Source organism: Molossus molossus, unplaced genomic scaffold (genome assembly GCF_014108415.1).
Source record: "Molossus molossus isolate mMolMol1 unplaced genomic scaffold, mMolMol1.p scaffold_m16_p_14, whole genome shotgun sequence".
Classification (NCBI taxonomy): domain Eukaryota; kingdom Metazoa; phylum Chordata; class Mammalia; order Chiroptera; family Molossidae; genus Molossus; species Molossus molossus.
Window position 1 is genome coordinate 56,604,937 of NW_023425349.1, and position 27,791 is coordinate 56,632,727.

Here is a 27,791-nt window from a genome sequence, read left to right on the forward strand (position 1 = left end):
TGTTTCAAAATACAAATTTATTCTTGCTATTGGTTGCAAATATTACAACAATTTAATCTGAAGTCTAATTACCATGATTTGTTATTAACATAGGTAAGTGTTGTCACAGACTGAGAGTATCCAAAATATTTTTCTTTGCTGGAATGCCATTGTGAGTAGCTGGGGGGAAAGTAGCTAGAGTTGTGGGCTAGAGTTTAGAAATGTACACCAGTGCTTAACCTATCTCAAATGGAGTGAGGAATAAAATTTCTGATGGTAGAATCTGCCAGTTTCCATTTCCCTCAACACCCTCTGCTTATGTAAGGTATCCAAAATAACTGGTACTCCAGAAAATAGGGTAATGGGTTTAAGTTCTGTTCTCATTAGCTTTTAACTAAGAAAGTAGCTTCTAGCCATGGCATTCAGCTCTAGACATATTTCCATGTGGCACATAAATCATAATGTCATTACAGTATTATTTTTTTTTTTAGCAGATTCGCCCCTCAGCAATGATAATCTCCATCAGACAGAAAACAAGTTATTTTTATTTGCTTTGACAAAGGAAAAGGCAGTAGTGCAGAAGTTTCCCAAAGTAATGGATGTATGTGCCAAACTTTGGGGTAAGTGTTTTGAGGGTGGAGAGGGAATGCTCACAGGGAAGAAGAATCTTATATTTCATAGCCATGTTCTTCTAACTCTTTTTTATTCCAAATTTAAGGGTGTCAAGAAGGCCAGTATATTGCACTACTATAGCATGAGATAAAGTATAACATGAAATTAAACCAGCCTGTTCACTGTTTTAAGACAATTAATAGAAACCAGTCACTAGTTCAGAAGCCAGTGAGTCATCAGGGCATGAGAATGGAAGATGGGATGGAGTGAGCCCTGTGGACTACCACAGACAAGTGATACCTACAGTTCTAAATGGAACTGTATTCTATACCTTAATACTAATGTATGCCTGATAACCTAGCAATAATTCATAAGTTTAGTAGTTTATAACATTTTTAGAAAGCACATAATATTAACATTCAAATAAGGTATTATAGAAAGTTTTATGAAGAATGGAATGTTTACTGTAATTGTTTTTAAAAGCCTTGGTCCATTTTGAAAGATCAAATTGAGTTTTTAAAAAGTCAAAAGAAAGGAAATTATTTTTTTCCCCTGCAAAATACATAAGAACCACTTATTGGCAGTTGCATTTTAAGTGCCTACAATAAAACGGAACAAATTTTCAACGGCAGTTAATAACACTTGTACAAGGATTTGTTTCATTTCGTTTGGCACCAAATTAAGAGTCAATATGCCATCGAAGATACAGTCAGGTTTCTCCACCTCTCTTATTGCTCCACTCTTTCAACCAGGCCACAGTACATAAGCATGCCCCAGTAAGGAATCAAATCATCTTCATTTTTAAATGGCTGCTCAGGTTACATTCGGCAGCAGAGTTCTTTACCCTTAAGTAGGGCAGCAGTGAATGCCAGCAGGTGTCAACTTCTTTGATTACAAATGTACTCCTTCAGCAGCAAACACCACTTGATTCCTGGTCCTGGCATGTAAATCCTTTCATGTTTACTATGATTGCTGTATGTGTCAAGGGAATTTCCCCAGGCAAACCTGATTTACTTCCTAATGACAAAGCATGCTTACTTTACCTAGTGCCTTAGTTTTGTTTTTTTTATTCTTTTATTTCTACTTGAATATGTTACTCATCAAGGCAGATCATACATTTTGATCAAAAAGAGAAAGAGGCAAGTAGATCCAAAAGCCACATCCCTTAACCTGAGTAACATCTGAAATCTTTTGCAAGATTTAGAATGTCAATTTCTAATATAAATCATATAGGAAAGTACTTTCCTATGTGTAAAATGATACATTTTTATAGCATGTGAAAATTCTGAGTAGCCTGAAGGTACATTTAACAACAAAATAAATACAACATATGGCTAGCTTATAAATTTCTTAGTGTAGAGGCAGCAGTGAATTTGCATCCTGCAAAGAATCTGTGAATCCAGTTGCTTTTTTTTCTGGAACTTTATAGATAGTGTACCACTACATCTGTACCACAGTGCTAGATTTGGCTTTTGGGCATCAATCTAAGCAAAAGCTTCTGATGAGACATTTTTCCCAAATGACATGCAATTTTTTATTTTTACTTTTCCAGAAAAATAAGGAAACTTTATCAATCTCTTACTCTGCTGAACAAAGGTTAGACTACTAACAGTTGCTCTTTTAATTACGCTCTAAATGATTTTCAAAAGTTCCGTTAGACATCTCTGATTTTTTTTGTATTGTGTTCCCATAGAACATAACTGAATAAAATATAATAGATTATTTCAAAAGACAGATCTTAGTATCTGACTCATTTGGCACCTCCTTAATTTCCAGAATTTGGTAGAAATGAAACTAATATAATTTTCAAAAAGTTCATACACATCTGAGTTTTAGGACAAGGACCTTCTAATGATGAGGAGCTTCTGCTCATGTTACTCCTTACACACGCTTTTCCTCATGGAGTAACTGACGATTTCTGGTTTATCTGTGGAACTTTGGTTTGTAGGAAGGCATATACATAGGGCCAGATCTTGTTGGTTTCAGTTCCGGAGAATGTTTCCAACACTCCTTTTTTCCTAAAGATGAGAAAATCAAAAACACAAGTTTCTTAGAAGATAATGTTGCTTTACTAGCAGTGGTTCTCAACCTTCCTAATGCTGCGACCCTTTAATACAATTCCTCATGTTGTATGTGGGCGTATCTGCATGTGGGCGGACCCTCCTAGAAACGGATAGAGGAGCGGTTCCTAAGACCATGGGAAATACATGTTTCCGATGGTCTCAGGCGACCCCTGTGAAAGGGTTGTTCGACCCCCAAAGGGATCGTGACCCACAGGTTGAGAACCACTGCTTTAGGGTCTCATTAAGTACAGGTCAGTGTGATAAGAGAAAGGCATCTGGCCGGGCACTGGAAAGCCTAGATTTTAGTTTCAGTTGTGTCCTCTGGCTTATGAAAAAGGTCATTTAAAAAAATGAAAGCACCTATCGTATTGAGCATGTAATGAGTGCTTTACACGAAATGGTTCATTTAATTCTTTCTAAAGGTCAAGCTCCTTATTTTACTGATAACTATGTTATAGATGTAAAGGAACAGCCCAAATCACCAAGGTTTTCAAACATGGGGCCTGCCAGACACCAGTACCCCCTCGGCTCTCTTTGTCTACTACCCATTTGCAAAACAGCTTCCTGACACTTGACTGTGCTTCCTTCCTTTCACGTAGGTTTATTTTCCCCTCTGTGCTACTCTCCTGAATTGTAGGGGAAGGGAATAAAAACACTGTTTTTATTGTGTTTCTCCATTTCTCCCCAGGCAGATTTGTCCGACTTAACGCCAGACCAGCAACCAAAGTCTACTTACTCCAGTTTTTTGGGCAGTAAAATAGTGAGGAGAATCAGAATCCTGGGGTTGCTTTTCAAAACACAGTTTCCCTCCATGGATACTGGTATTCCTCTTGCTTACCCTCCTCCAATCAACTCATATATACTGGCTGAGAGGCTGCGTAAGAGCAGCTGAGGAATTCTAGTTAATTCTCTCCAAAAACAGGATCTGTCATGCCTCTGCTACCTTTTTACTAAATTTTCAGAGGGTTTACTGGGGACAAAAGCATTCCTTTTTGATACCTTATAAAATTCACCAGTTAAGACTACCTTAAATAATTCCCACTGTACTCTAGGTAAGAAACATCTGCTATTAGGAGATATTATGCAAATACAGTATTCTTTGCATATTACAGGCCCCCTCCTGCTTCTAAATTCACAGGCATCTAGTAAAGCTTTCAAGAGAACAAGCTTCTTAACAGCAGTAAGCCTCTAGAAGGGCCACTTTAAAATCAAGCCAGTGTCACAACTGGGTTGATTACTGAAGGCACAGCTATAGACACCCATTCAATTCTAAAGATGCACCTCAGATGAGCATTTTAACTTTTAAGTAATAAAACCAACTTCAACTATTGGTCCTCTAAAGAGTAAGAGCATCATGTTGTTTGGAAACACATGTCTAATTTCGCTATAAATGTCCACCGCTGAAAAAGTTTTTTTTTTTATTTTTTTATCCTCACCCGAGGACATTTTTCCATTTTTTACTCAGATAGAGCAGGAAGGAGAGAGAGGAAGAGAGAGAAACATCGATATGAAAGGGACACATCGAGTGGCCGCCACCCACACGACCCAACCAGGGCCGGGGACAAACTGCAGCCAAGGTACATGCCCTTAGCGGGAACCGAACCCGGGTCTCTGTGGACCGCAGGCTGACGCTCTAACCGCTGAGCCAAACCAGCCAGGGCACCGCTGAAAAAGTTTTAAAAACAGCAATATAGCCCAGCCAGTGTTGCTCAGTGGATGGAGCGTCATCCCAGGTACTGAGAGGTCCAGGTTCGAATTCTGGTCAGGGCACATGCCCGGGTTTCGGGGTCAATCCCCAGTATGTGGTGTGCAGGAGTCAGCTGATGGATGTTTCTCTCTGACATTGATGTTTCTCTCTTTCTCTCCCAAAAAAAAAAAAAAAAATCCATAAAAGAACAATCCTGACTATTACTAAGGTTGTTGAAAATACCACTTTAAATTTTTGGTTAAGTCCAGCCCTCGTTCTTTCCATGTGCTGGAGTTTGGAAGGAAAAGCTTCAAACAATGACAAGAGGTAGCAAAAGCCAGAGGCCTAGAAAGACTAAAGTGTCTCCTAAGATAGGGACCAGGGTCCTAACCTTCATATTTGCAGCCTTCCCCAACTTCCATTCCCACATTTTGACAGAAGTAATCCCTACTTCCACTGCATTTAGTGATTACGTCTATTAATAGCCTTACCATGTTATCAGCCCAACAACAGTGCACTCTCCCTTCTTCTGGTTACTTTTAAGTGAATAACAAACTGCTTTTGGGAAACAGCCTTTTCACCATGAGATTCCGGTGGGACTGTCCCCACTTTCCAGCTTCCAGAATGGATGTGGTGAGCTAATCAGTGCCAACTCCAGGACTTCTGCTGGCAAAGAGGTTCTCTTTCCTGCTGGGGTAGCTAAACTGGCAGAAGGCAAGTGAGATAAGCTGGAGTGTTAAGGGACACAGGGGGAGCCCTCCTGAGATTGAAGCCACATAGGAAAATGGAACTGAGAGTGATGAGGCCTGATGACACTGACAGAACACCTGGACCCAGCATCCAGCTTTGGACATGTTGGTTATATGACCAATGAATTTCCCTTTTGCTTACACCGGTGTGAATTAGGTTCCTGATTGGTATAAGCACATTTTATGATATTGTTTACCCAGCTCTCTGGCTCACCCATAGGTAGAAGGCGAGTTTCTTGGGAATTGGCAGAGACTGGGTCTACGTATCTTGTGGACCAAGTACAGTGTCAACAGGATAAGTAATAGCTAACACTGAGTGATTTAATAGTGTCGAGGCTTCTGTAAGTCTTTACATGGATCCTCTCACTTAATTCCCTTAATGACCCTATAAAGTAGGTACTATTTAATATTGCTCTGATTTTACAACTGAAAAATTTGTGGCACAGAGGTTGAGTCCTTGCCCAGGGCTATAGTGCTGGCAATCATTACACAAATTACACAAATCACAAAATTATAGTAACAGCTCCTGTAGAACATGAATCGCCGCCAACTCCCTTTTAATTTTACCCTCCAGAAAATAACTATTAAAACAGTGTGCAGACTATTGCTTTAGTTTCACTGCACACTTTCCTTATTGCAACAATAATAGCTGATAGTATGAAGTGCTTACTATGTGTCAGAAACAATTCTAAGAGTTATGCATATTAACTCAATCTTTCAACCCTCTACGCTAACCCCAATTTTACAGAGGAGAAAACAGGTTAAGGCCAAGTTAATAAATGGTGAGCTGGGATTTGAACTCAGTCTGGCTCCAGACTGAGGATGACCTGAGGATTAGCTGCCATTTGAGAGTCTCTGTCCTACAGGCACAGGTAGTGGGTGTTATTAGGTTTGCCTCCCCCGCATTCTTTCTAGTGTAATCACTCCCATCCCAGTGACTGGTTCAGGAATGGGCAGTAACCTTGGCCTATAACAGTTAGTGCATATTAACTGTTAGGGTATTCTCTGACCATAGTGGCTGTTCCAGTAGGTTCAGTCTGCATGATCTGCATGATACTCGGGGCTTTTGTTCACTGTAGGAGAGGGGACCCCTCAGCCCTTCATGAAAGGGCTGTTCCTGGCAACTGTAAAAGCCAATACAAAGTTGAGAGAATGGCAAAACTCTGATCAAACTGAGGGGTAACTGAAGCCCAACAGACCACCTGGACTTCTCTATTACATGTACTAATACATTTCCTTTATTGTCTAAATCAATTTGAATTGGATCTTTTGATGTTTTAGCATTTCAGTCATAAAGCACTGACAATCAAAAATTGCCTCCCCCTTTGCCAGGAGCATCTGCATGTGATGCTTTTATCTTGTTTCCCCCTGTTGATATTTATTATGTAATATTCTACACACCGTAGAACTTAATTTGTCAGATTCAATATAAGCCCAAATTTTGTTACCTGTCTTTTAATATGCTTATTTTGTCAAATCAAATAAAGATCAATGGATGTTTTCTATAAATCAAAAAAAAAAAAAAATTTGCCTTAGTGCTTCATCATGCCAGAGAAGTTCTGAAAAGCAACATACTCACTGGTAGTATTCCAAGACTGGCTCTGTTTGAGCTTCGTAAGCCTTCAGTCTCTTGATAACGGTCTCTGGTTTATCATCCTCTCGCTGAATAAGAGGCTCTCCAGTTAGATCATCAATGCCCTAAATGGGAGTAAGAACAGGTTGGTATCAAACATCTTATTTTCATAAGCAGTTATATGATTTTTAAACAGATATCTTCTCTATGCAAACAAATGTGCTTTTAAATAAACAGAATCAAATCCAAACCCAGATCACTGCAACACAGAGCCATGAGACCCCAGGATCATTTCCATGGTCAGTCACCTTCTCCTTAGAGTAAGGGTTGTCTAAGCAGCCTCTAAATAATTTCATGTTGTGGACAAAGAAGGAGTCTTACAGAAAGTAACCTCACAAGGTGACCTGATCATATATTCCTAACTGGGCAGGTAATAGTGGGTAGTCTCTCCCCAGACATATAACTTCGTTAGTAAAATATTTATCTTTGCCTTAAACAAGCCCTACCCATTGTTTCTGTGCATCTACGTAACACACCTTTGAAATGCTTTTTTTAGACCCTTCATAAGTCACCCTCAAGAGAATATATAATCTTATATATAGTGATGGAAGATGATTTGACTTTGAGTGGTGAGCACACAGTACAATATATAGATCTTATAACATAGAAAATCACATCTAAAACCTATATGATCATATTAACCACAGTCACCCCAATAAATTTAATTTTTAAAAAATAAAGAGAATACATAATCTTGTTAACTATCTTGTAATCTAATCCTTGCCTTGCCTTCTCCTACCTTCATGTAATCTTCCTTAGTTCCCTCCTTAATTCTAAATGCATAAAAGCAGCTACAGCCTGGCCTGTGTGGCTTAGTGGTTGAGCATGGGTCAATACCCATGCACCAATAGGCTGCCAGTTCGATTCCCACTCAGGGCACATGCCCAGGCTGTGGGCCAAATCCCCAGTGGGGGGTATGCAGGAGGCGGCCAATTGTTCTCTTTCATCTATATTTCTATCTCTCTCCCTCTCCCTTCCTCTCTCTCTAAAATCAATAAAGAAAAAAAATTTGGAAAAAAAAACAAGTTTGGGTCAGGCAGGATTTCCAAGGTCATAAAACTTCTGTCTGTGAGAGCCAGAGGACTCGAAGGCTATGTACAAGGCCAGGTCCACCACAACTACTCACCACAGTTTTGGGAGGGTTGAATTCGATGTTGTAGACTCGGCCACTGGCTGGATGAATCCAGCGAGCTGTGAGGCGTTGCTTAATGACCTCAAAGGGCACTTTCAGATTAATCACAGTGTCGATCTGATAAGCTCTATCCAGGGCTTCTGCCTGAGGAAGAGTCCTTGGAAAGCCTTTACCAAACAAACAACAACAACACCAAAAAAAAAAAGGGAGAAAGAGAAAAGAAGGAAGAGAATCAGTTAATGTTGAGCAATCTGAACAGGAGCAGTGACACCAGCCAAGCAGATTACAGCTGTAGGGCAACTGTGATAGTTAATTTCATGTGTCAACTTGACTAGGCCACAAGGTGCCCAGATATTTGGTCAAACACTATTTTGGGTGTGTCTGTGAGGGTGTTTTTAGATGAGATAACATTTAACTCAGCAGACTGAGTAAAGCAGATTTTCTCCCGAATGTGGGTGGACCTCATCTAATTCACTGAAAGTCTGAATAGAACAGAAGGGCTGACCCTCCCCCCACATGAGGGGGAACTATCCTGCCTGACAGCCTTGGAGCTAGGAAGTAGGCTTTTCCTGCCTTCAGACTCAAACTGAAACAGCTCTTCCTGGGTCTTGAGCCTGCTGGCCTTCAGACTGGAGTATACCATCAGCTGTCCTGGATCCTCAGCTTACCAACTCACCCTGAAGATCCTGGGACTAGTCAGCCTCCATGATCATGTGAGCTCATTGCTACATGCCTTTCTCTCCAGAAACTAAAATCAACCCATTCCGCCAAACCTCTGCTTGTTTAGAGCTGACTGTAAATTACCCTCCAGCCTTCCTTCTTCCTGATGTGGTAATTCCTCCTCACTATAAAATATTCTGAAAGGAGTGGAAGGAACTAAAGTCACACCTGAAGGGACCTTAGGAATCACGCAGTCCATATCCCTCCCTCCATGTGGATGAAAAAGCTGGCCCAGAGAAAACCTCAGGGTGAGCAGTGGCAGAACTCAGGCTCTCTGCCCACCATCCATGATGTCTCTGTAGCCCTTGAAATGCCCATACTCAGTTTGGGTGGCTGAAATGCCAGTGACACTTTACTTACCATCCAGCAGCCAGTTATATTGGGTGAGGTTTTTCAGCTCATGGAAGGCCAGCCGAGTCATGACATCATCTGGGATGAGCTTCCCTTGTTCAATGAAAGTCTTAGCTAACACACCGATTTCTACAGCAGAATGGGGGGGAGGAACAAATCAGCAACTTATATTTGTTTTATCCCATTCCAGGCCCCTAGGAAATGGTTGTCTAAAGACCTGGATAGCACACTCATATGCAAATGCACATCATCAACTTTGTGGTAAGAACAGGTTACCAAATAACCTATGCCTATTTCAAATTCTCCACTGTGTAAAAATATATAAATATGTAGACAGAAAAAACAATGGGAAGCTATAGACTGATATGTTAACAGTAGCCATCTCTGTGATAGAATTGTGATTTTTTTTTACATATTTGCACTTTTTTGTGTTTTCTGAATTTTTCATCAGAAAAAGTATATAGAATTAAATTAGTTTTTTTTTAGGGATTTGAAATAATCATTATTTTTAAGTGGGTCAGTTTAAGTGCAGTATAGACTTTTTTAATCCTCTAAAATAGATGCTGCTGTCACAACTCAATTTTTGACCAGATTAGTGCTGTGATATTACATTTTTATTAGTAAAACACCACAGAAAATAATGTATGAACAATTTTAAAATATCACCCACAGCTATGTCATTCTTATGCAACAGTATTTTAATTTCCTCGTCATCTTTTCCCAAACTATTTATATACTTTCAGAAATCTAATACCATTGCGATGTGTGTAATATAGTTTTGTGTTCTTTTCTCACTTAGCATTATTTTTTAAATAGTTTCCAGTAATTTTATATAGTCTTTTTTTTTTTTTTAATCCTCACCCAAGGATATTTTTCCATATATCTTCAGATAGAGTGGGAGGGAGATAGGGAGAGGGAGAGAGAGAGAGAGAGAGAGAGAAATACTGATGCAAGAGAGACACATCGATTGGATGCCTCCTGCACAACCCCAACCAGGACTGGGGACAGAACCACAACTGAGGTATGTGCCCTTGACCAGAATCAAACCCAATATTCTTTGGTCCGCAGGCCAGCACTCTAACTGCTGAGCTAAACTGGCCAGGGCTATATAGTCATTTTTGGTAACTATATTGTATTCCATCAACATATATCCAAATTTTATATATGAAAATACACTCTATCACAACAATACTGTTGGACATTTAAACAAGTTAGTCTTGGTTTTTCTCTACTGATACTTTTAAAAGATTCTAAACCCTTTTTTTTAATTTTTTTTTTTTTTTTTTTTTTTATTCTTCTATTTCCTTTTATTTTTCTTCTGAATTATTTCTGATGGATAAATTCCCAGGAGTCAGATAAAGGGTCAAAGTATATAACTATTTTCATAATTCTTGGTATGAATTACCAAACTGACTTCAGAGCAGATTCTAAATTGTCAAATTCATGAACTTCAGATTTTAACTAAGCACACTGACTGCCTGCCTGGGTTTGCCAACCACATCTGGAAGAAGCCTGGGTTCAGAGAGAAATCTCTCAGAACTCACTAAAATAACCTGTTGGAAAGGTCCACATACATAATATGTGTGACCTTCTCTGTCCCCAGGCTTTTGACCATTGCTCTGGGAAAGTGGAGCTCAACTTCATCAACAGTGTTTGGGAAAAAATGTAAAAACTTGAAATCCTCCAGGGCTGAGACCCTAAAACTGGTGTTGGTCCCTCCCCTCACCTCTCATTCTTTAGACCAAGTCCTTTTCTAAACCCTCAACTACACACAATAAATGATTGAGATGATGAGACTAACTTAACAAGTACTTAATTTCCTCAGTATAAGAACAGCCTTAAGCCCTGGCCGGTTTGGCTCAGCGGTTAGAGCGTCGGCCTGCGGTACAGAGAGACCTGGGTTCGGTTCCCGCTAAGGGCATGTGCCTCGGTTGCAGTTTGTTCCCAGCCCTGGTTGGTTGTGCGGGTGGCAGCCACTCGATGTGTCCCTTCACATCGATGTTTCTCTCTCTCTCTCTTCCTCTCTCTCCCTCCCACTCTATCTGAACAAAAAATGGAAAAATGTCCTCGGGTGAGGATAAAAAAAAAAAGAACAGCCTTAAGAGATGATCTACCTGGGCCGTGTGGCTCAATGGATTGAGCATTGTCCCATGGACTGAGAGGTCCTGGCTCGATCCCCAGTAGGGGGCGTGCAGGAGGCAGCCGATCATGTTTCTCTCTCTCTCTCTCTTCCTCTCTCTTTAAAATAATCAATAAAAACATATTTAAAAAATAAAAAGAAAAGATGGTCTGCTCTTGCCACTTTTATTCAACAGTGTACCAGGGCAATTAGTCCAGAAAAAGAAACAAAAGGCAGCCATAAAGAAAGAAATAAAACTCTATTTGCAGATCACATTATTATAGAAAATCCTAAGGAATCCACTAAAAATGATTAGAACTAATAAATGAGTTCAGCAAAGTCGCAGGGTACAAGATCAATATACAGAAGTCTAGCAATGAATATCTGAAAATAAAATTTTAAAAACAATTCCATTTATAATTGCATGAAAAAGAATAAAAAACTTAGCAATACACTTTTATAAAAAGTGTGAAGCTGCTAATCTGAAAACTACACTGTTGTTGTTGTTGTTAATCCTCACTGGAGGATATTTTTTCCCACTGATTTTTAGAGAGAGTCGAAGAGAGGGGGGAGGGAAGAAGAGAGAGAGAAACATCGATGTGCAGGCTCCAACTGGGGCAGGGATCAAACCTGCAACCGAGATAAGTGCCCTTGACCAGGAATTGAACCCTTGACATTTTGGTCCTCGGGCGATGCTCTAATTGCTGAGCCAAACTGGCCAGGGCAAAGTGGCTCAGCTTTTTAATTTAATAAGTCATCATGTTCATGAAATTAAAGTTGTGTTGTACTAATACACTTTGAAATGAAATGTTTATTGGTTTTCAAATTTGAATTTTACTTTGAGATAATATTTTGTCTACCTAAAATTATCTTTTGAACCTCAAACTGGGAAATGCTGCATGGAAAGCATAATTTAATTGGCACATAGGAGACTTGGGTGTTCACCTTTGTCCCCAGTAACTGCTGTTTTTTACCGAGCAAGTTCTTTAACCTCTCCTGAACTCAGTTCCCTCATCTTTAAAGAAGAGAGATGGCTCAGCCAGCATGGCTCAGTAGTTGAGTGTTGACCGATGTACCAAGAGGTCACCTGGTCAGGGCACATGCCCACATGTAGGCCCAATCCCCAGTGGGGGGCATGCAGGAGGCAGCCAATCGATGTTCTCTCTCATGGATGTTTCTCTCTCTCTCTCCCTCTCCCTTCCTCTCTCTCTAAAATCAAGAAAGAAAAAAAATTTTTAAGGAGAGGAGACGGCTGGACTAATGTCTAAGGGTCAAACTCCAGTTTTCTGACTCCAGGGTACAGTGGAGCTCTAAGCTACTCCAGGTTTGCTCTTGTCAACAGGTTGCTTCATGTTTCCAGTGTTTTAATCACATCTGCTGGAATGATTTTAAACTTTACCTATAAAATACAGCCATGGGTTATAAAATACCCTCATGAAATGGTGTTCGGAGAGTAAATTGGCACCATCTTTCTGTAGCACTATTTGATGGTATGATATTTATAGAAATTCCACACTAGGGAATTTATTTGAAGAAAATAAGCAGAGATGCTGTCAAATGTTTATGTACAAGGATAGTCATAATAGTATTTATTATGGCAAAGAATGGTTAACGGCATAAATGTCCGATAATAGGTAAATTAACAACTGTGCAATCATGATGAAACTAAATATTTTAAAGATTGTTTAATAATGTGTGAACATACTCACAATAAGTGAGAAAAAGGTATCTAGCCAATAATTTAAAATATAACAAAATTGCATACACATAAATGCAACAGAGAAGAATATAAGAAAAATCAGCAAAGTGTTCACTACAATTGTCTCTAGGTAGTGAAATTCCAAAGGACTTTAATTTTCTTTTTTTATAGTCTCATGACATGTTTTTCTTCCTTTATAATAAATAACTTTACTCTTAGTATCAAAAAACACTAATCAGTTTGTTTTTTTAAATCCTCACCGGAGGATACTTTTCCATTTATCTTCAGATAGAGTGAGAGGGGGAGAGTGAGAGAGACATTGACTGGTTGCCTCTTGCACGACCCCGACCAGGGCTGGGACCGAACCAAAACCAAGGTATGGTGCCCTTGACTGGAATCAAACCTGTGACTCTTTGGTCCATAAGGCAACGCTCTAACCACCCAGCCAGGGCTAAGCAGTATTTTTTTAATTTAAAAAATGTAAGAAGAGTTTATTATTTGGAGAGAGAGGAAGGGACAGGGAAAGAAACATCTTTGTGAGAGTGCAAAATCAGTCAGCTGCCTCCTGCATGCCCCAAGGAACTGAACCTGCAACCTCCTGGTACATAGGATGATGCCCAACCAATTTAGCCATACTGGCCAGGGCTAAGAAGTATTTTTTTAGAATAAGTGGTATCTCTCTTTTGGCTCTGATCCTGTAGAATATCTAATCCATTCACAAATATATATATATATTTTTATCCTCACTCGAGGACATTTTTCCATTTTTTGTTCAGGTCGAATGGGAGGGAGAGAGAGGAACAGAGAGAGAGAGAGAAACATCAACGTGAAAGGGACACATTGAGTGGCTGCCACCCGCACGACCAACCAGGGCCGGGGACAAACTGCAACTGAGGTATGTGCCCTTAGCAGGAACCGAACCCGGGACTCTCTGAACCACAGGCCGACGCTCTAACCGCTGAGCCAAACCGGCCAGGGCTCACAAATATTTTTTGAGAATATATTCTTAGTGCTGAGATACAAAACATCTGTAATAACAATCTCATGACACCTCCCTAAACTCTATTTTCTGTTTTCCTTGTTAAAGAATTGCCTGTAAAGACTCCAGAAAAAACAGATGCCTGAGGTAAGGTGAACATCTTTTCCCATGATCCTCTCCTCCCTCCCTGTAGCCTCTCTTTTCATGTTGTGTAGCCTGAAAGAAGATAGCAAGCATGTCAGGAATGTTAAAGATAAACCGAATCGAACCTAGGACTCTTTGGTCCTTGTTGTGAGAATTGCTTCTGAATTTTTTAAAAAGTTTACTTATTCGCTTTAAATTATTATTTTTTAAAACATTTTGTGCTTTCACAAAATAACATGTCCTTAACTCTGCTGAAGGTGTTCTCTAACCACACAGCATGCATCACTGCTGACTTGTTTTTCAGAGTTGCTTAAGGATTCTCTACTTCTTTCCAAATGAGTGCAGTACTGGAGACTGTTTACTGTTACCTAACTACTTCAATCTGTTGCATTAAGAATATTTAGCAAGTGAGCCAAACAATTTAATTTTTTTTTATCCACACCCGAGGACATTTTTGCATTTCAGATAGAGCAGGAGGGAGAGAGGGAGGAAGAGAGAGTGAAACATCAATGCGAGAAAGACACATCGACTGGTTGCCACCCACACAACCCCTACCTGGACGGGGACAAACTGCAACCGAGGTATGTGCCCTTAGCGGGAACCAAACCCAAGTCTCTCTGGACGGCAGGACGAAGCTCTAACCACTGAGCAACGGGCCAGGCCAATTTAATCTTTTAAAAAAGTAGAATTAACTGCAAAATACTTTGATTTTATTAAAAAAAAAAAAAAGCCCTGGCCGGTTTGGCTCAGTGGTCGGAGCATTGGCCTGTGGACCAAAGAGTCCCAGGTTCGGTTCCCGCTAGGGGCATGTACCAAAAAAAAAAAAAAAAAAGGTCATTAGTTGTAGAAGAGAAAAATAAAAGTAGTAATTCACCAAAATAGGTGCTGAGCAGAACTCCAAGACATAAACTAAAACACTGGGGTGATTCTTTTCATTTAAAGTCAGTATTTTGAAACAAAGAAACAAAAAACTCCACCTAGAAGTAACCAAATACTCATCAATAGGGGACATGTTAAATAAATTCTAATAGATTCAGCAAATAGAAACATTCAAAGAATGAAAGGAATTTATGTATTTTCATGTGGAAAGATATCCCAGATACAGTGAAAACACACTGGTGCAGAATACATACATAGCATGTTTACATTTTACATAAAATAAGGTATATACATATATGTGCTTGTACAAGAATTTCTAAAAGGAAACACATGACACTGTTCCCCACTGAAGAATGGGGCTGAGGCAGGTCATGAGAGAGGGCTTTGTTTCTGTTTTAAGTATTTTCATTCTGTTTCCACTCCTTCTATAATTTTTAAAAATGAGTTCTATTTTGGAAAATAAAGGTCAGCACTTTTGAGGGGGAAAAAAACACAACTTCACCTTGATGTTCACTTTTGGAAAACAGCTTTCTTAAGATATAGTTTACATAAAATCAACCCATTGTCAAGGGTACAGTTTGTTGACTGGATTTTGTACTGAGTTATACAAATTTATTTGGCATGAGAACAAAACAACTATTCAGATAACCATGCACAAGAATAGCCTTTGTGTCTAGGAAATCTCTGGAGGTACTGAAGATCTATGCCAACTGTGTGACTTGCAACAAGGGTAAATAGCCCAGCCTTCAGTTTATGGGGTAAATGTCAGAATCAGAAAATCCCATAGGGTCAATCAGAAAAGGGAAGGAAGGAAGGAAGGAAGGAAGGAAGGAAGGAAGGAAGGAAGGAAGGAAGGAAGGAAGGAAGGAAGGAGGGAGGGAGGGAGGGAGGGAGGGAGGGAGGGAGGGAGGGAGGGAGGGAGGAAGGAGAAAGGAGAAAGGAGAAAGGAGAAAGGAGAAAGGAGAGAAAGAAAAAGAAAGCAAACAATTCTTTAGGCGCAAGAGCACGTGGAGAATAAACCACAGATCGATGGACTCTCTTCTTCTTTTTTTTTTTTTGGTACGTGCCCTTAGCGGACGAACCGGGACTCTCTGGTCCGCAGGCCCACGCTCCAACCGCCGAACGAAACCGGCCAGGGCAGTTCCACGGACTCTTAAGAGCAGCTGCTACAGGGGCTGGACGAGCCTCTCTAAGCAGGCGGTTTCCTTTCATCCTTGAACTTTGAACTTGTGCTAACTTCCTCGGTCCTTCCCCCAGTACCCGCCCGAGGCTGTCCAGGGGGTCAGAGTCTCGGTGAGCAGTCCGTCGCTCGGCCGCGGGAAGCAGACGCTGCGCCCCAATCCCGGGACCCTCACCGGTCCGGGAAGCGCATCCCCCGCTCCGGCGCTCCGCCCCCAAATCCCAATCCGGGACGGCGCACCGCACCCCTCCAGCCTGGCTCCCACCTGTGCCCCGCAGCATGTTGTCTCGGAGCAGATCCCCGCTGGAGAGGTGCTTCAGCTCGAAGTGTTTGGTTATGCGCGACGACACGGTGCCCTTGCCCGAGCCCGGCGCCCCCAAGATCACCGCACGCAGCAGCCGCGTGGACGCCCCCATGGCGGCAGTGAGGCCGGCTGCGTGGGCAGTGGGCTTCGGCCTGGCTGCGCTCCCGGCTCCCGCCCGGGGCCCACGGGCTGACAGCTCTGCGAGGCGGCGGCGGCGGCGGCGGCCGCGGCGCCCCGGCGCTCCCGGAAGTGAGGCGACGGCCGGGCTGCCCCTCCCTCGCCCGCCCGCCCGCCCGGCTACCGCGCCCGCCCCTCGGACACCGGGGCCTCTTCCCGAGAGGCCGGCGGGCCGGCGGCCAAGCCGCCCCCCTGGGCCACTCCTGCGACCCCGGGGGCGCCGGACGCCCCCCTGCGCCCCACGCGCCTCCTCCCCACCCGCCCGCTTCCGTCTGTCTCGTCAGCCGCCCCCGCACCCTCTTTGCTGTCCTTCGACGCCCACACTCTCTCCACCTCGGCGGCCCCGGGTTGCCCCCCACCTTCCTCAGACCACCCTCGCGCCCTGTCCTGCCCGGTAGATGGCGCCCTGGGCAGCTCCGCCCCACCTCCCTCTCCCTGCCGCCCCCTGCGCTGGGCGGTTACTGGGCGCCCTTTCCCCAGCGCACCCCCATCGACGCGCCACTCGCCTCTAGTCCCTGGCAGGTGCCACCCGCCCAGGCCCCGCTGGACAGACCGCACCCCTCTGTGCCTCTCCCAGCTTCGGTGGCTCCCTGCCCCCCCTCTGCTCTTTACAGTCGCCAGACTCCCTGCCGCCCCCCGTGCCCCACCGGCTGCGCTTCCTCTGCCTCGCCCCCTCCCCTGCGGAGCGACCCGAAAGGACCTGCGCCTCCTCTCTAGCCTCCGCTCGTTTTTAAGGTCAGTTTTCCTGTGTAGAATCCCAGGAGGTGAGCATGAACGGAAAGGGCCTTCCTCCTCATTTCACAGGGAGGAAACCCAGTTGCAATGGAGTGAGGCGCCCTAAGGCACACATCTACGGAGTCACCCGTCTACCTCCACAGAAGTCACACTTTCACACCTTCAGATTCAGAGTCGCTGTTACCTTTACTCGACGACGTAGCCTGAAAGTTCTGGCTGCCCCTCGGGCTCTCTTATTTGCCTTGCATTGATTCCATAAATACTTGTTCGGTGGTTATGGTGTGCCAGATAGTGTTCTAGGGGCCTCGAAAATGCTGTGGGGAACAAGATAACATTTCTACTCCTTGGAGTTTCAAGTCTAGTGGTGAAGGCAGATTACAACAAGGAAAGGAATAAATGAGGAAGATAATAGGAGTTAGTGCTGTGAACAAAATGAGTGTGTGGAAGTGTGCAGGGAGGCTGCTTTAGATCCATCCCAGGCTTTGAAGAAAGGCATTTGCTCTGAGTACTGAATTAGGAGACGCAAAAGCAGCAACACAGGTAAGGGGGAAAGGCCCTAAAATTGAAGGATTGGCATGTCCAGTACCTATTTCCTCTGTAAAAAGGCCATGGAAGCCCGGGCAGTGTGGCTCAATGGTTGAACATGGACCCACGCACCAAGAGGTTACCGGTTCGAATCCTGGTCAGTGCACATGCCCAGGTTGTGGGCCCCATCCCCAGTGGGGGGCGTGCAGGAGGTGGCCAGTCCATGTTCTCTCATCGATGTTTCTATCTCTCTCTCTCTCTTCTTCTCTCTAAAATTCAATAAAGAAAATAAAACTTTTTAAGGCCATGGAAGATTATTAGTATGGAGTTGTTAAAATAACGTGTATAAAATATAATGCCAGGTACAGGGTAAGTGCTCAATAAAGGTTATTCATTATTATTATTATTATTTATTTGTGCCAGGACACAATGCGAAGGCAGAAAACACAGTGCCATCTTCCTCGGGTTGCCAAAGGAGTAGCCCCAAAATGCTTTCGGTTCAAAGACAGAAATTATTCCAGATGGTAACCGAGAGACTGCTCGCTGGTGAACCTGAGCTGGGTGAATGGATTTAATAGGCCGACAGTGCAGTACTTAAAAAGAAATTTAATAGCTCGTGCATAATTCATTACTAAGAATGAAAATAAATGAATTAAACATTCAGTTCACATAATTTAGAAAAAGAACATCAAAATAACCCAAGGAAAGCAAAGAAAGGGATTAAGTAAAGAAAAAGCATAAATGAAAGGGTTAGAAAACTTAAGAAACAGAATTAACAAAAGAATAACAAGGTGTGAACAAGTACACATATTGAAACACTGGAAAACCTAAAGGTACAGGGAAAGTACTTCTAATCCCCAAAGCTGGAAACATTTGTGATTTTAGCTACAAAAGAGACCTGAAAGAAAGAAATTTGGCTTAGAAAAGAATGTTGAGCTCTGGCCGGTTTTGCTCAGTGGTTAGAGCACTGGCCTGAGAACCTCGGGTTCGATTCCAGTCAAGGGCACATACCTGGGTTGCAGGTTTGAACCTGTTGGGGTTGTGTGGGAGGCAGCCAATCGATGTGACTCTCTCACATCAATGTTTCTCTCTCCCTCTCTGTCTCCCTCCCTCCCACTCTGTCTAAAGAGCAGTGGAGAAATATCCTCAGGTGGGGATTAGCAACAACAACAAAAAAGAATGTAGAAACCAACAAAAATAGCTGAGGAATCATCCTGTCACTGGGGAAAAAAAAATCTGAGTGTTGTGGTCACATCAACAGGCCCCACAAAATGCCAACTAACTGCAGCTTGGCTAAAGTTTTTTTTTTTTTTTTTTTATGACAAATGAGTTAGTTACTGCCAAACTGTGGGAAATCTCCTGGCAACTCTGCCTAGCCCAGTCATTTCACCACATAGAGGTATTTGTATGGGTGGGTTCTTCACTAATTAATTTGTTCCAATGGTAAAGACACTGAATTCAAATGAATACATTAGAAAGTGTGAGTCAGGAAGGGATTTAAGAAGTGCCTGTATGTTGGGACTTGTCCTCAAAGAATCATGAAGAAGCCAGGATCTGAGGAAGCCTGAGATAGAAGACCATGTGGAGAGAGGCCCAGCTGTCCAAATCATTCCAGCCATTCCAGCTGAGCTGCCAGTTGTGGCCACATGAGTGAACCCAAGGGTCGGTGGGTTAGAGAGTAGAGAAAGAATTTTTCCTGAGCTACTAGAAGAACAGAATTGTCATTAACTGAGATTGGGACGACTACAGGAAAAACAGGCTTGGGGAAGAATATTAAAATTGTTTTGGAGTAAGTTAAATTGGAGATCCCTTTGGGACATCCAGAGGGAGTTGATAAGGAAGAAGTTAGATATACAAAAAAAATTTTAATGAGACTTAAATTTTTTTCTTTCTTGATTTTAGAGAGAGAGGAAGGGAGAAGAAGAGAGAGATAGAAACATCGATGAAAGAGAACATCAATTGGCTGCCTACAGCATGCCCCACACTGAGGTTTGGCCCACAACCTGGGCATGTGCCATGACTGGGAATTGAACTGGCAACCTCTTGGTGCATGGGTTGACGCTCAACCACTGAGCCATACCAGCCGGGCTAGATATACAAATTTTGAGTAACATAGTAGAGGTCCGGGCTGGACATACAAAAATTGGGAGTTGTTAGTATATTTAAATTTATGAGATTGTATAAACTCACTTAAGGAGTGAGTTTAGATGAAAGGAGAAGAGGTCTGAAATCTGATTTTTGGGGTTCTCCAACATTTATTTATTTTATTTTTTGTTATTCCTCCCCCAAGGATACTTTTCCATTGATTTTTAGATAGAATGGAAGAGAAGGAGGGAGGGAGAGAGAAAAACATTGATGCAAGAGAGACACATCAATTGGTTGCCTCCCAGTCCAGGGCTGGGGATTGAACCTGCAACTCAAGTACATGCCCATGACCAGAAATCAAACCCAAGGCCCTTCGATTCACAAGCCAACACTCTAACTGCTGACCCAAAATGGCCAGGGCTGGCGTTCTCCAACATTTAGAGGATAAGGAAGAAACACTGATGGAAACTGACAGGTAAAGGTGGTGTCATGGAAATCAGTTGAAGAATATGTTTTAGGGGAGTGATTAAATTAGTCAAATTCAGCTGATAGGTAGGACTGAGACCTGACTGACAATTATTTCTAACTATAAAAATAAAAGCAAGACACGCACACACACCCCACAAAAACCTATGAAATAGATTATTTTTCTTTTATAATGTATAGATGAAAAAAATCTGAGGATACTTCTGACCAAAATCCCATAGGTATTTGGCAATTAAATTAGTGATTTCTTTCTTCTTTTTTTTTTTATCCTCACCCAAGGACATTTTTTGCATTTATCTTCAGACAGAGAGGGAGGGAGAGAAAGAAACATCGATGTGAGAGAGACACACTGAATGGTTGCCACCCACGCAACCCCAGCCTGGGCCGGGGACAAACCACAACCGAGGTACGTGCCCTTAGTGGGAACTGAACCCGGGTCTCTCTGGTCCATGGGCCAATGCTTTAACCGCTCTAACACCAGGGCTAAATTAGAGATTTCAAAAAATGCTAGATGAGATATAGGAAATGCTTTTTCTGAGAGAAATCTTCCAGGAGGAGGATTCAGTTTGTCCAGAATAAGGCTATTAGGGGAAAAAGAAAGAGAAGGTCTAGACCAAAGTAGGGGAACAGAACAGAGGAGGCTGAAGTCAGAAAATACAAGGTCATCTTTTTTTCTTCCTTTTTTTCGTTAATTTATTTTTGTTATAGATGTTCTTTTCCCCCCACTGATTCCCTCCTCCCCCTCCCTCCCCGCCCTATCCCCAGGTTTGTTGTCCATTGTTCATGCATATATGCATGTAAGTTCTGTGGTTTATCTCTCCCCCACCATCCCCTCTTCTAGGTATTGTCAGTCTGTACCCCACTTCCACGTCTTGGGGACTACCCCGTTCCTCAGACTGTTATGTTCATTATATTCCACAAATAAGTGAGATCATATGATATTTGTCTTTCTCTGCTTGGCTTGTTCCGCTTAGGATAATATTTTCCAGGTCCCTCCATGTCGTCTCAAAGGATAAGAGAGCTTTCTTTCTTACAGCTGCATAGTACTCCATTGCGTATATGTACCACAGCTTTTTTATCCATTCGTCTACTGATGTGCATTTGGGATGTTTTCAGATCTTAGCTATTGTAAATAGTGCTGCTACGAACATGGGGATACATATATTCTTTCTGATTGGTGTTTCAGGCTTCTTAGGGTATATTCCTAGAAGTGGGGCTTTGCAAAAAACAGAAGAGGGAGACTTAGAGCTAAGACAATTTTATTACAATATTCATTTAAAAGGATAAGTAAACCAAAATGTGTGGGAAAGCCCTGAAAGAGAAGAAAATGAGCAGAGGCTAGCCCTAGCAGTTAATAAGACATTATAAAGCCAGTATAATAATAAGATGGTATTGGCACGTGAATACATAGATCAATTAAACAGAATAGAAAATCCAAACATAGCTAATCGCATCTGGAAATTTAGCATGTGATAAAGGTGGCATCTGAAATCAATGGAGGAAAAGACCTTCTGTGTAAATAGTGTGGGAGTAAAAGTATAGCTAGTGGAAAAAGATACAATCATATCTGTTTCTCCAGACAAGATGAATTACAAATGGATTAAATATTTAAAATTTTTAAAAACTAAATAAATACTAGAAGAAAGTATGAGCAGTTTGCTCTGTAACCAAGGATCTGGGGAAACTTTTCTAATAATCCAGAGGCAATAAAGGAAAAGACTGAAATTTGGATTATACAAAACAGCAACAACAAAATATTTGCATAGCAACATACATTATAAGCAATATAAAAAGACAAATTACAAACTGGGAAGAAAATATTTCAAGCTTAGCCCGGTTGGTGTGGCTCAGTGGTTGAGCACCGACCCACACACCAAGGGGTTGCCGGTTTGATTACTGGTCAGGGCACATGCCCAGGTTGTGGGCCCAATCCCCAGTGGGGGGCATGCAGGAACGGCCAGTCGATGTTCTCTCTCATCGATATTTCTATCTCTCTCTCCCTTTCCCTCTCTCTCTAAAATCAATTTTAAAAAATGTTAAATATTTCCAGCTTATATTATAGACAAAGGATTGATGTCCTGTAGTTTCTGGTGGGGAGGGTGAGGAGCCCTGATTCATAGTATTTGCTAATTACCATGGTATAAATACCCCCACCATAGCAAGTTTTATTAAAAATACCTTTATTTTTCAATTACACCTGACATGCAATATTATATGTTTCAGGTGTACAACTCAGTGATTAGACATTTGTAAAACAACCACAGAAAGTTTTAAGTTGCCACGATGACATCAACTGAACCAATATGACATCCTCTGACTCACAAAATTCCTGAAAATTTAACAATCAGCACTTGTAAGCCAGCACTAGCAAGCTTTAGCACACTGCCGTCAATATCCCTCACATATATAAAAGGGCTTCAAAAGATGGAAAAGGAAAGGAAAATGGCCCAGTGGAAAATAGGTAAGCCCTGGCTGGTATGGTTCAGTTGATCAGGTGTCATCCAAGCACCAAAATGTTACTGGTTTGATTCCTGGTCAGGGCACATGCCCCAGTTGCAGGCTTGGTCCTTGGTAGGGGGCATGCAAGAGGCAGCCAATCCATGTTTCTCTCTCCCACTCTCCCCTTCTATCTCTCTAAAAATCAGTAAAAAAAATAATAATAATAAGCAAGAGATATAAACACAGTTCACATGCACAGAAAAATGAAAATAAAGGTTCATTAAATATATAAAAAGATATTCAATCATATAATGAAATAAATGCAAATTAAAATTACAGTGAGATATGATTTTTCAACTGCCAGATTAGCAAAAATCTAAGTTTGACAACATAACACATTAACAAGTTAATGAGACAGGCACTCATATTTTGCTAGTGGGAATGCAAAAGAAAAATGGTACAATCCGTGGAGAGAGAAATTTGGCAATATCTTGCAAAATTTTATATACTGTACATATACCTGTTTATCCAGAAATCCCACTTCTAGGAAACTATTGTAACGATATACTGGCAGCCCAGCTAGTGTGACTCAGTGGATTGAGTCATGGTTCAATTTCTAGTCAGGGCACATGCCTGGATTGCAGGCTCAATCTCTGGTGGGGGAGTGCAGGAGATGTTTCTCTCACATCGAAGTTTCCCTTCCTCTCTCTCTAAAAAATCAATAAAAACATATTTTTTAAAAGATACACTGGCAAAAATACAAAAAGACATATTCATGAGGCTATTCAATGAACACTATTTGTAATAGCAAAAGACTGGAAACAACCCCAATGCCCAACCATCACAGAATGGGTTGAATAAACAATAATCTATGCACATGCTGGAATACTACAGAGCTGTAAAAACGAATGAGGAGCCCAGCCGATGTGACCCAGTGGACTGAGTGTTGTCCCATGCATCGAGATGTCACCGGTTCAATTCTAGGTCTGGGTACATGCCTGGGTTGTGGGCTTGATCTCCAGTAGGAGTCATGTGGGAGGCAGCCGATAAGATGTTTCTCTCTCTCTCCCTCTCCCTTTCTTTCTCTAAGAAAATAAATAAAAACATATTAAAAAACAAACAAACGAATATCTCTATATACTACTATAGCATGATCTCCAGTGAAAAACTAGGTGGCAAAACTGATGGTAATACAGGGTGGGGCAGAAGTAGGTTTACAGTTGTGAGGCTGTGAAACAAAGTTTATTTTTGTATTATTGTTTATTTGTATTACAACTGTAAACCTACTTTTGTCCACACTGTATACTACCATTTAATTGAAGGGGGGGGGGCGACTTGAATATATTTTATATTTTAGAAAAATAAAAGGATAAAATAAAATTTTGTTTATTTAAACAAAAAAACTGATTACATCTGTTGGGGAGGGAATGGGGCAGAGGGACAGGAATGGAGGTTAGACTTCTCTGATATACTTTGTTTTACAGTATATACTTTGATATACTTTGTCAATTGTGCAACAAGATTTCAATTTTCAAAAGCAAGCCCTAAGTCAAAGGCAAACTGAAACCAATGAACCTGGTTGTATAATGACCTGGTTCTATTTTTATAAATTGTTATTGCTCTTTAAATACTGTGTGGAAATCTGAGTAGCTTCCTTTGGTACTGAGAGAGCCCACGTTCTAAAGTTTTCTCTTGGGATTTTCCTTTCCATCTCATATATCTAACTTTGGCACTCCTCCCAGGCAACAAATACCATAACCTTGGCCATGGAACATACTTCCTTGCCTATTTTCTCCCAGCCTGAGGCATTATTTGTCTTTTGAGACAAAACTACTCCCATTATAGCAGACTTCTCTCCAGAAACCAGCCACCATGTTGTTTTCCTAATAATGCCCCTTCAATTCTGAGCTGTGGTTCATCCAGGGAATATCTGTCTAGGGACTCAGGGACAGGGTAATCATATACCCCTGAGGGAGCCCTTCCCCCTTGAAATTCAAGAGTTTTCTGGGTCACAGGATTTGGAGTTACACAGCTAAGTTTGACTCTCACAAGCTGAGTGATCTCAAGCAAAATAACCTCTCTTAGCTTCAATTGCCTCACTTATGGAAAAAAGGGGCGAGTAAAACCAATCTTATGAGGTCGCCGTGAGATTTAAATAAGGTTATGTTTGTAAAATGCCTGGCATATGCAAGGTACTCATTCTCTTCCCCGTTTTCTGCTTCCCTCCTCTGCTCTTCTTCCTTTTCACTTTCTTGTCATTCAGTCTTTCTTCCATCTCCTTCTCTCATTAAACAGAATGAATTAACCCAGGACACTTTTAAGGTTCTTTAACCCTGAGATCCTTAGAAATACTAGTGGAGTGCAGCATATTCAGATGGGGAGCTTTGCTGCTAGGATTAGAAATTTAAAGATGGGTATAGTAGAAATCTGGACTTATAGGTCAATGGTGATTTTAAGTGACAAGTTTAGGATTTAAGAAAGCAGAGGTGGAAAGGACTCCTTGATGAAACTATTTTAGGGTCTCAGTTATGTTATAAATTCTGAAAATGTGTTCAAGGGAGGAAAGGAAATAGGGAAGTGAGGGAAGGAGGGAGGGGAAAAGAAAAATTGGAAAGAAAAGACGAGGTTAAGTTTAAAAGTCATTGCCTGGCTGGTGTGGCTCAGTTGGTTGAGCATCGACCCATGCACCAAAATGTCACTGGTTCGATTCCTGGTCAGGGCACATGCCCAGGTTGTGGGCCAAATTCCCAGTGGGGGGCATGCAGGAGGTGGCCAATCAATGTTTTCTCTCATTGATGTTTCTATCCCTTTTTAATAAAAAAATAATACTAAATAAAAGTCATATAACAAGTATTGGTGAAGATATGGAGAAGTAAAAATACCCATGCACTGATGGTGGAAATGTATTGTGGTGCAGTAATTTTTTAAAAATAGACAATTTCTCAAACAACTAAACATAGAGTTACCATATAACTCCATTTCTCTCCTAGGGATATACCCAAGGGAATTGAAAACATAAGTCCAAGTCCACACAAAAACTTGAACATGAATGTGTATAGCAGCATTGTTCATAATAGCCAAAACGTAGAAACAGCTCAAATGTACTTCAACAGATGAATGGATAAACAAAATATAGTATTTCCATTCAATGGAAGTTTATTTGGCCATAAAAGGAAAAAAAGTACTGATATGTGTTATAAAATGGATGAACACTGAAAACACTATGCTAAGTAAAAGCAGCCAATTACAAAAGACCACATATATGATCCCATTCATATATAAGTCAGAATAGGGAAATCTATAGAGATGGAAAGTAGATTAATGGGTGTTAGGGCTGGCGAATATGTGGGGTGGAGGGGGATAGACTAGTAATAGATAAAGGGCACAGAGTCTTTTAGAGATCTGAAATGTTCTAAATGGACTATGATGACATTTGCACACATCTGTGAATATACTAAAAATCATTGAATTGTATACTTTAAACGGGTGTATTGTTGGTGTATGAAATATATCTCAAACTGTTTTAAAGAATCACTCACCATATTAACAGATTAAAAAGGAAAACCATATGATTATCTCCATAGATGCAGAAATATCTTTTTTTTTAAATAATGTTTTTATTGATTTCTTAGAGAGAGAGAGAGAGAGAAACATCAATCAGCTGCCTCCCGCACACCCCTCACTGGGGATAGAGCCTGAAACTCAATTCCTTGACTGAGAATTGAAGCGGAACCTCTCAGTCCATGGGATAACGCTTAATCCACTGAGCCACACCAGCTGGGCCAGAAATATCATTAACATCCATTTATGATTTAAAACTCAGAAAACTAGGAATAGAAGGGAACCACCTCAATATAAAAAAAGGGCATCTATATATATATAAAAAAAGCTTCTGCACAGCAAAGGAAACCATCAGCAAAATAAAATGGCAACCAGAAGGGAGAAGATATTTGCAACTCATATATTCGAGAAGAAGCTGATATCCAAAAAAATATAAAGAATTCTTACAACTCTTAAATAAGTACATATCAATAATCACCTTAAATGTAAATGGACTGAATGCTCCCATAAAAAGACACAGAGTAGCTGATTGGATAAGAAAGCATGACTCATCTATATGTTGTTTACAAGAGGCCCACCTCACAACAAAAGACTCACATAGATTGAAAGTGAAGGGATGGAAAAAAATCTTCCAAGCAAACAGAAAAGAAAAAAAAGCTGGGGTAGCAATACTCATATCTGATAAAATAGATTTCAGAATGAAGGCCATAATTAGAGACAAAGAAGGTCACTACATAATATTGAAAGGATCTATCCAACAGGAAGATATAACCTTGATTAACATATATGCACCCAATATAGGAACACCAAAATATATTAAAAACCTTCTGGAGGACTTCAAAGGAGAAATCGATAGCAATACAATCATAGCAGGGGACTTCAACACCCCGCTGACATCGCTGGATAGATCCTCTAGACAAAAAATTAGCAAGGAAACAGAGACTCTAAATGAAGCACTAGACCAAATATATATTTAAATAATAGATATCTACAGAGAACTACACCCCAAAACTACAGAATTCACATTCTTCTAAAGTGCACATGGGACATCCTCAAAGCTAGACCACATGATAGGACACAAACTAAGTCTCTACAAGTTCAAGAAGATTGAAATTATATCAAACATCTTCTTAGATCACAATGGAATGAAACTAGAAATCAATTGCAAGAAGAACATACAAAGACATTTGAACACATGGAAGCTAAATAGCATGTTATTAAACAATGAATGGGTCACCGAGGAGATCAAGGAAGAAATCAAAAACTTCCTGGAAACCAATGAAAATGAAGACACAACAACACAAAATCTATGGGATGCAGCGAAAGCAGTTCTGAGAGGGAAGTTCATAGCACTACAGGCCTACCTCAAAAAAGAAGAAAAATCTCTAATAGACTATCTAACCTCACAACTTAAAGAACTAGAGAGCAAACAAAAGGAAAACCCCAGAGCAAGTAGAAGGAAGCAAATAGTAAAGATCAGAGCAGAAATAAATGACATAGAGACCAAAAAAAAAAACAATTCAAAGGATTAATAAAACAAAGAGCTGGTGTTT

General features: G+C 41.1%; 1 protein-coding gene and 1 long non-coding RNA gene across 4 annotated transcripts in view; one reads left to right on the forward strand and one right to left on the reverse strand.

Annotated features, from left to right (window-relative positions):
- Positions 1 to 17,408, reverse strand: AK3 (adenylate kinase 3). 3 transcript variants are annotated; one of them, XM_036261190.1, is made up of 5 exons: positions 17,327 to 17,408; positions 8,936 to 9,055; positions 7,850 to 8,022; positions 6,670 to 6,788; positions 1 to 2,609 (listed from the first exon to the last, which is right to left on the reverse strand). In XM_036261190.1, exons 2-5 carry the CDS (start codon positions 8,994 to 8,996, stop codon positions 2,489 to 2,491), a joined length of 474 nt encoding a protein of 157 aa, XP_036117083.1. In that variant the 5' UTR covers positions 8,997 to 9,055; positions 17,327 to 17,408; the 3' UTR covers positions 1 to 2,488. The 3 variants fall into 3 exon arrangements, with proteins under 3 accessions (XP_036117083.1, XP_036117080.1, XP_036117081.1); XM_036261187.1 differs by lacking the exon at positions 17,327 to 17,408 and adding an exon at positions 16,192 to 16,437; XM_036261188.1 differs by lacking the exon at positions 17,327 to 17,408 and adding an exon at positions 16,192 to 16,437 and having other exon boundaries at positions 2,501 to 2,609; positions 6,666 to 6,788.
- LOC118629666 overlaps positions 17,057 to 27,791 on the forward strand; it is a 20,274-nt gene continuing 9,539 nt past the window's right edge. The window contains exon 1 of the long non-coding RNA XR_004959497.1: positions 17,057 to 17,142. This is a non-coding gene — a long non-coding RNA (uncharacterized LOC118629666). The remainder of the gene's footprint in view (positions 17,143 to 27,791) is intronic.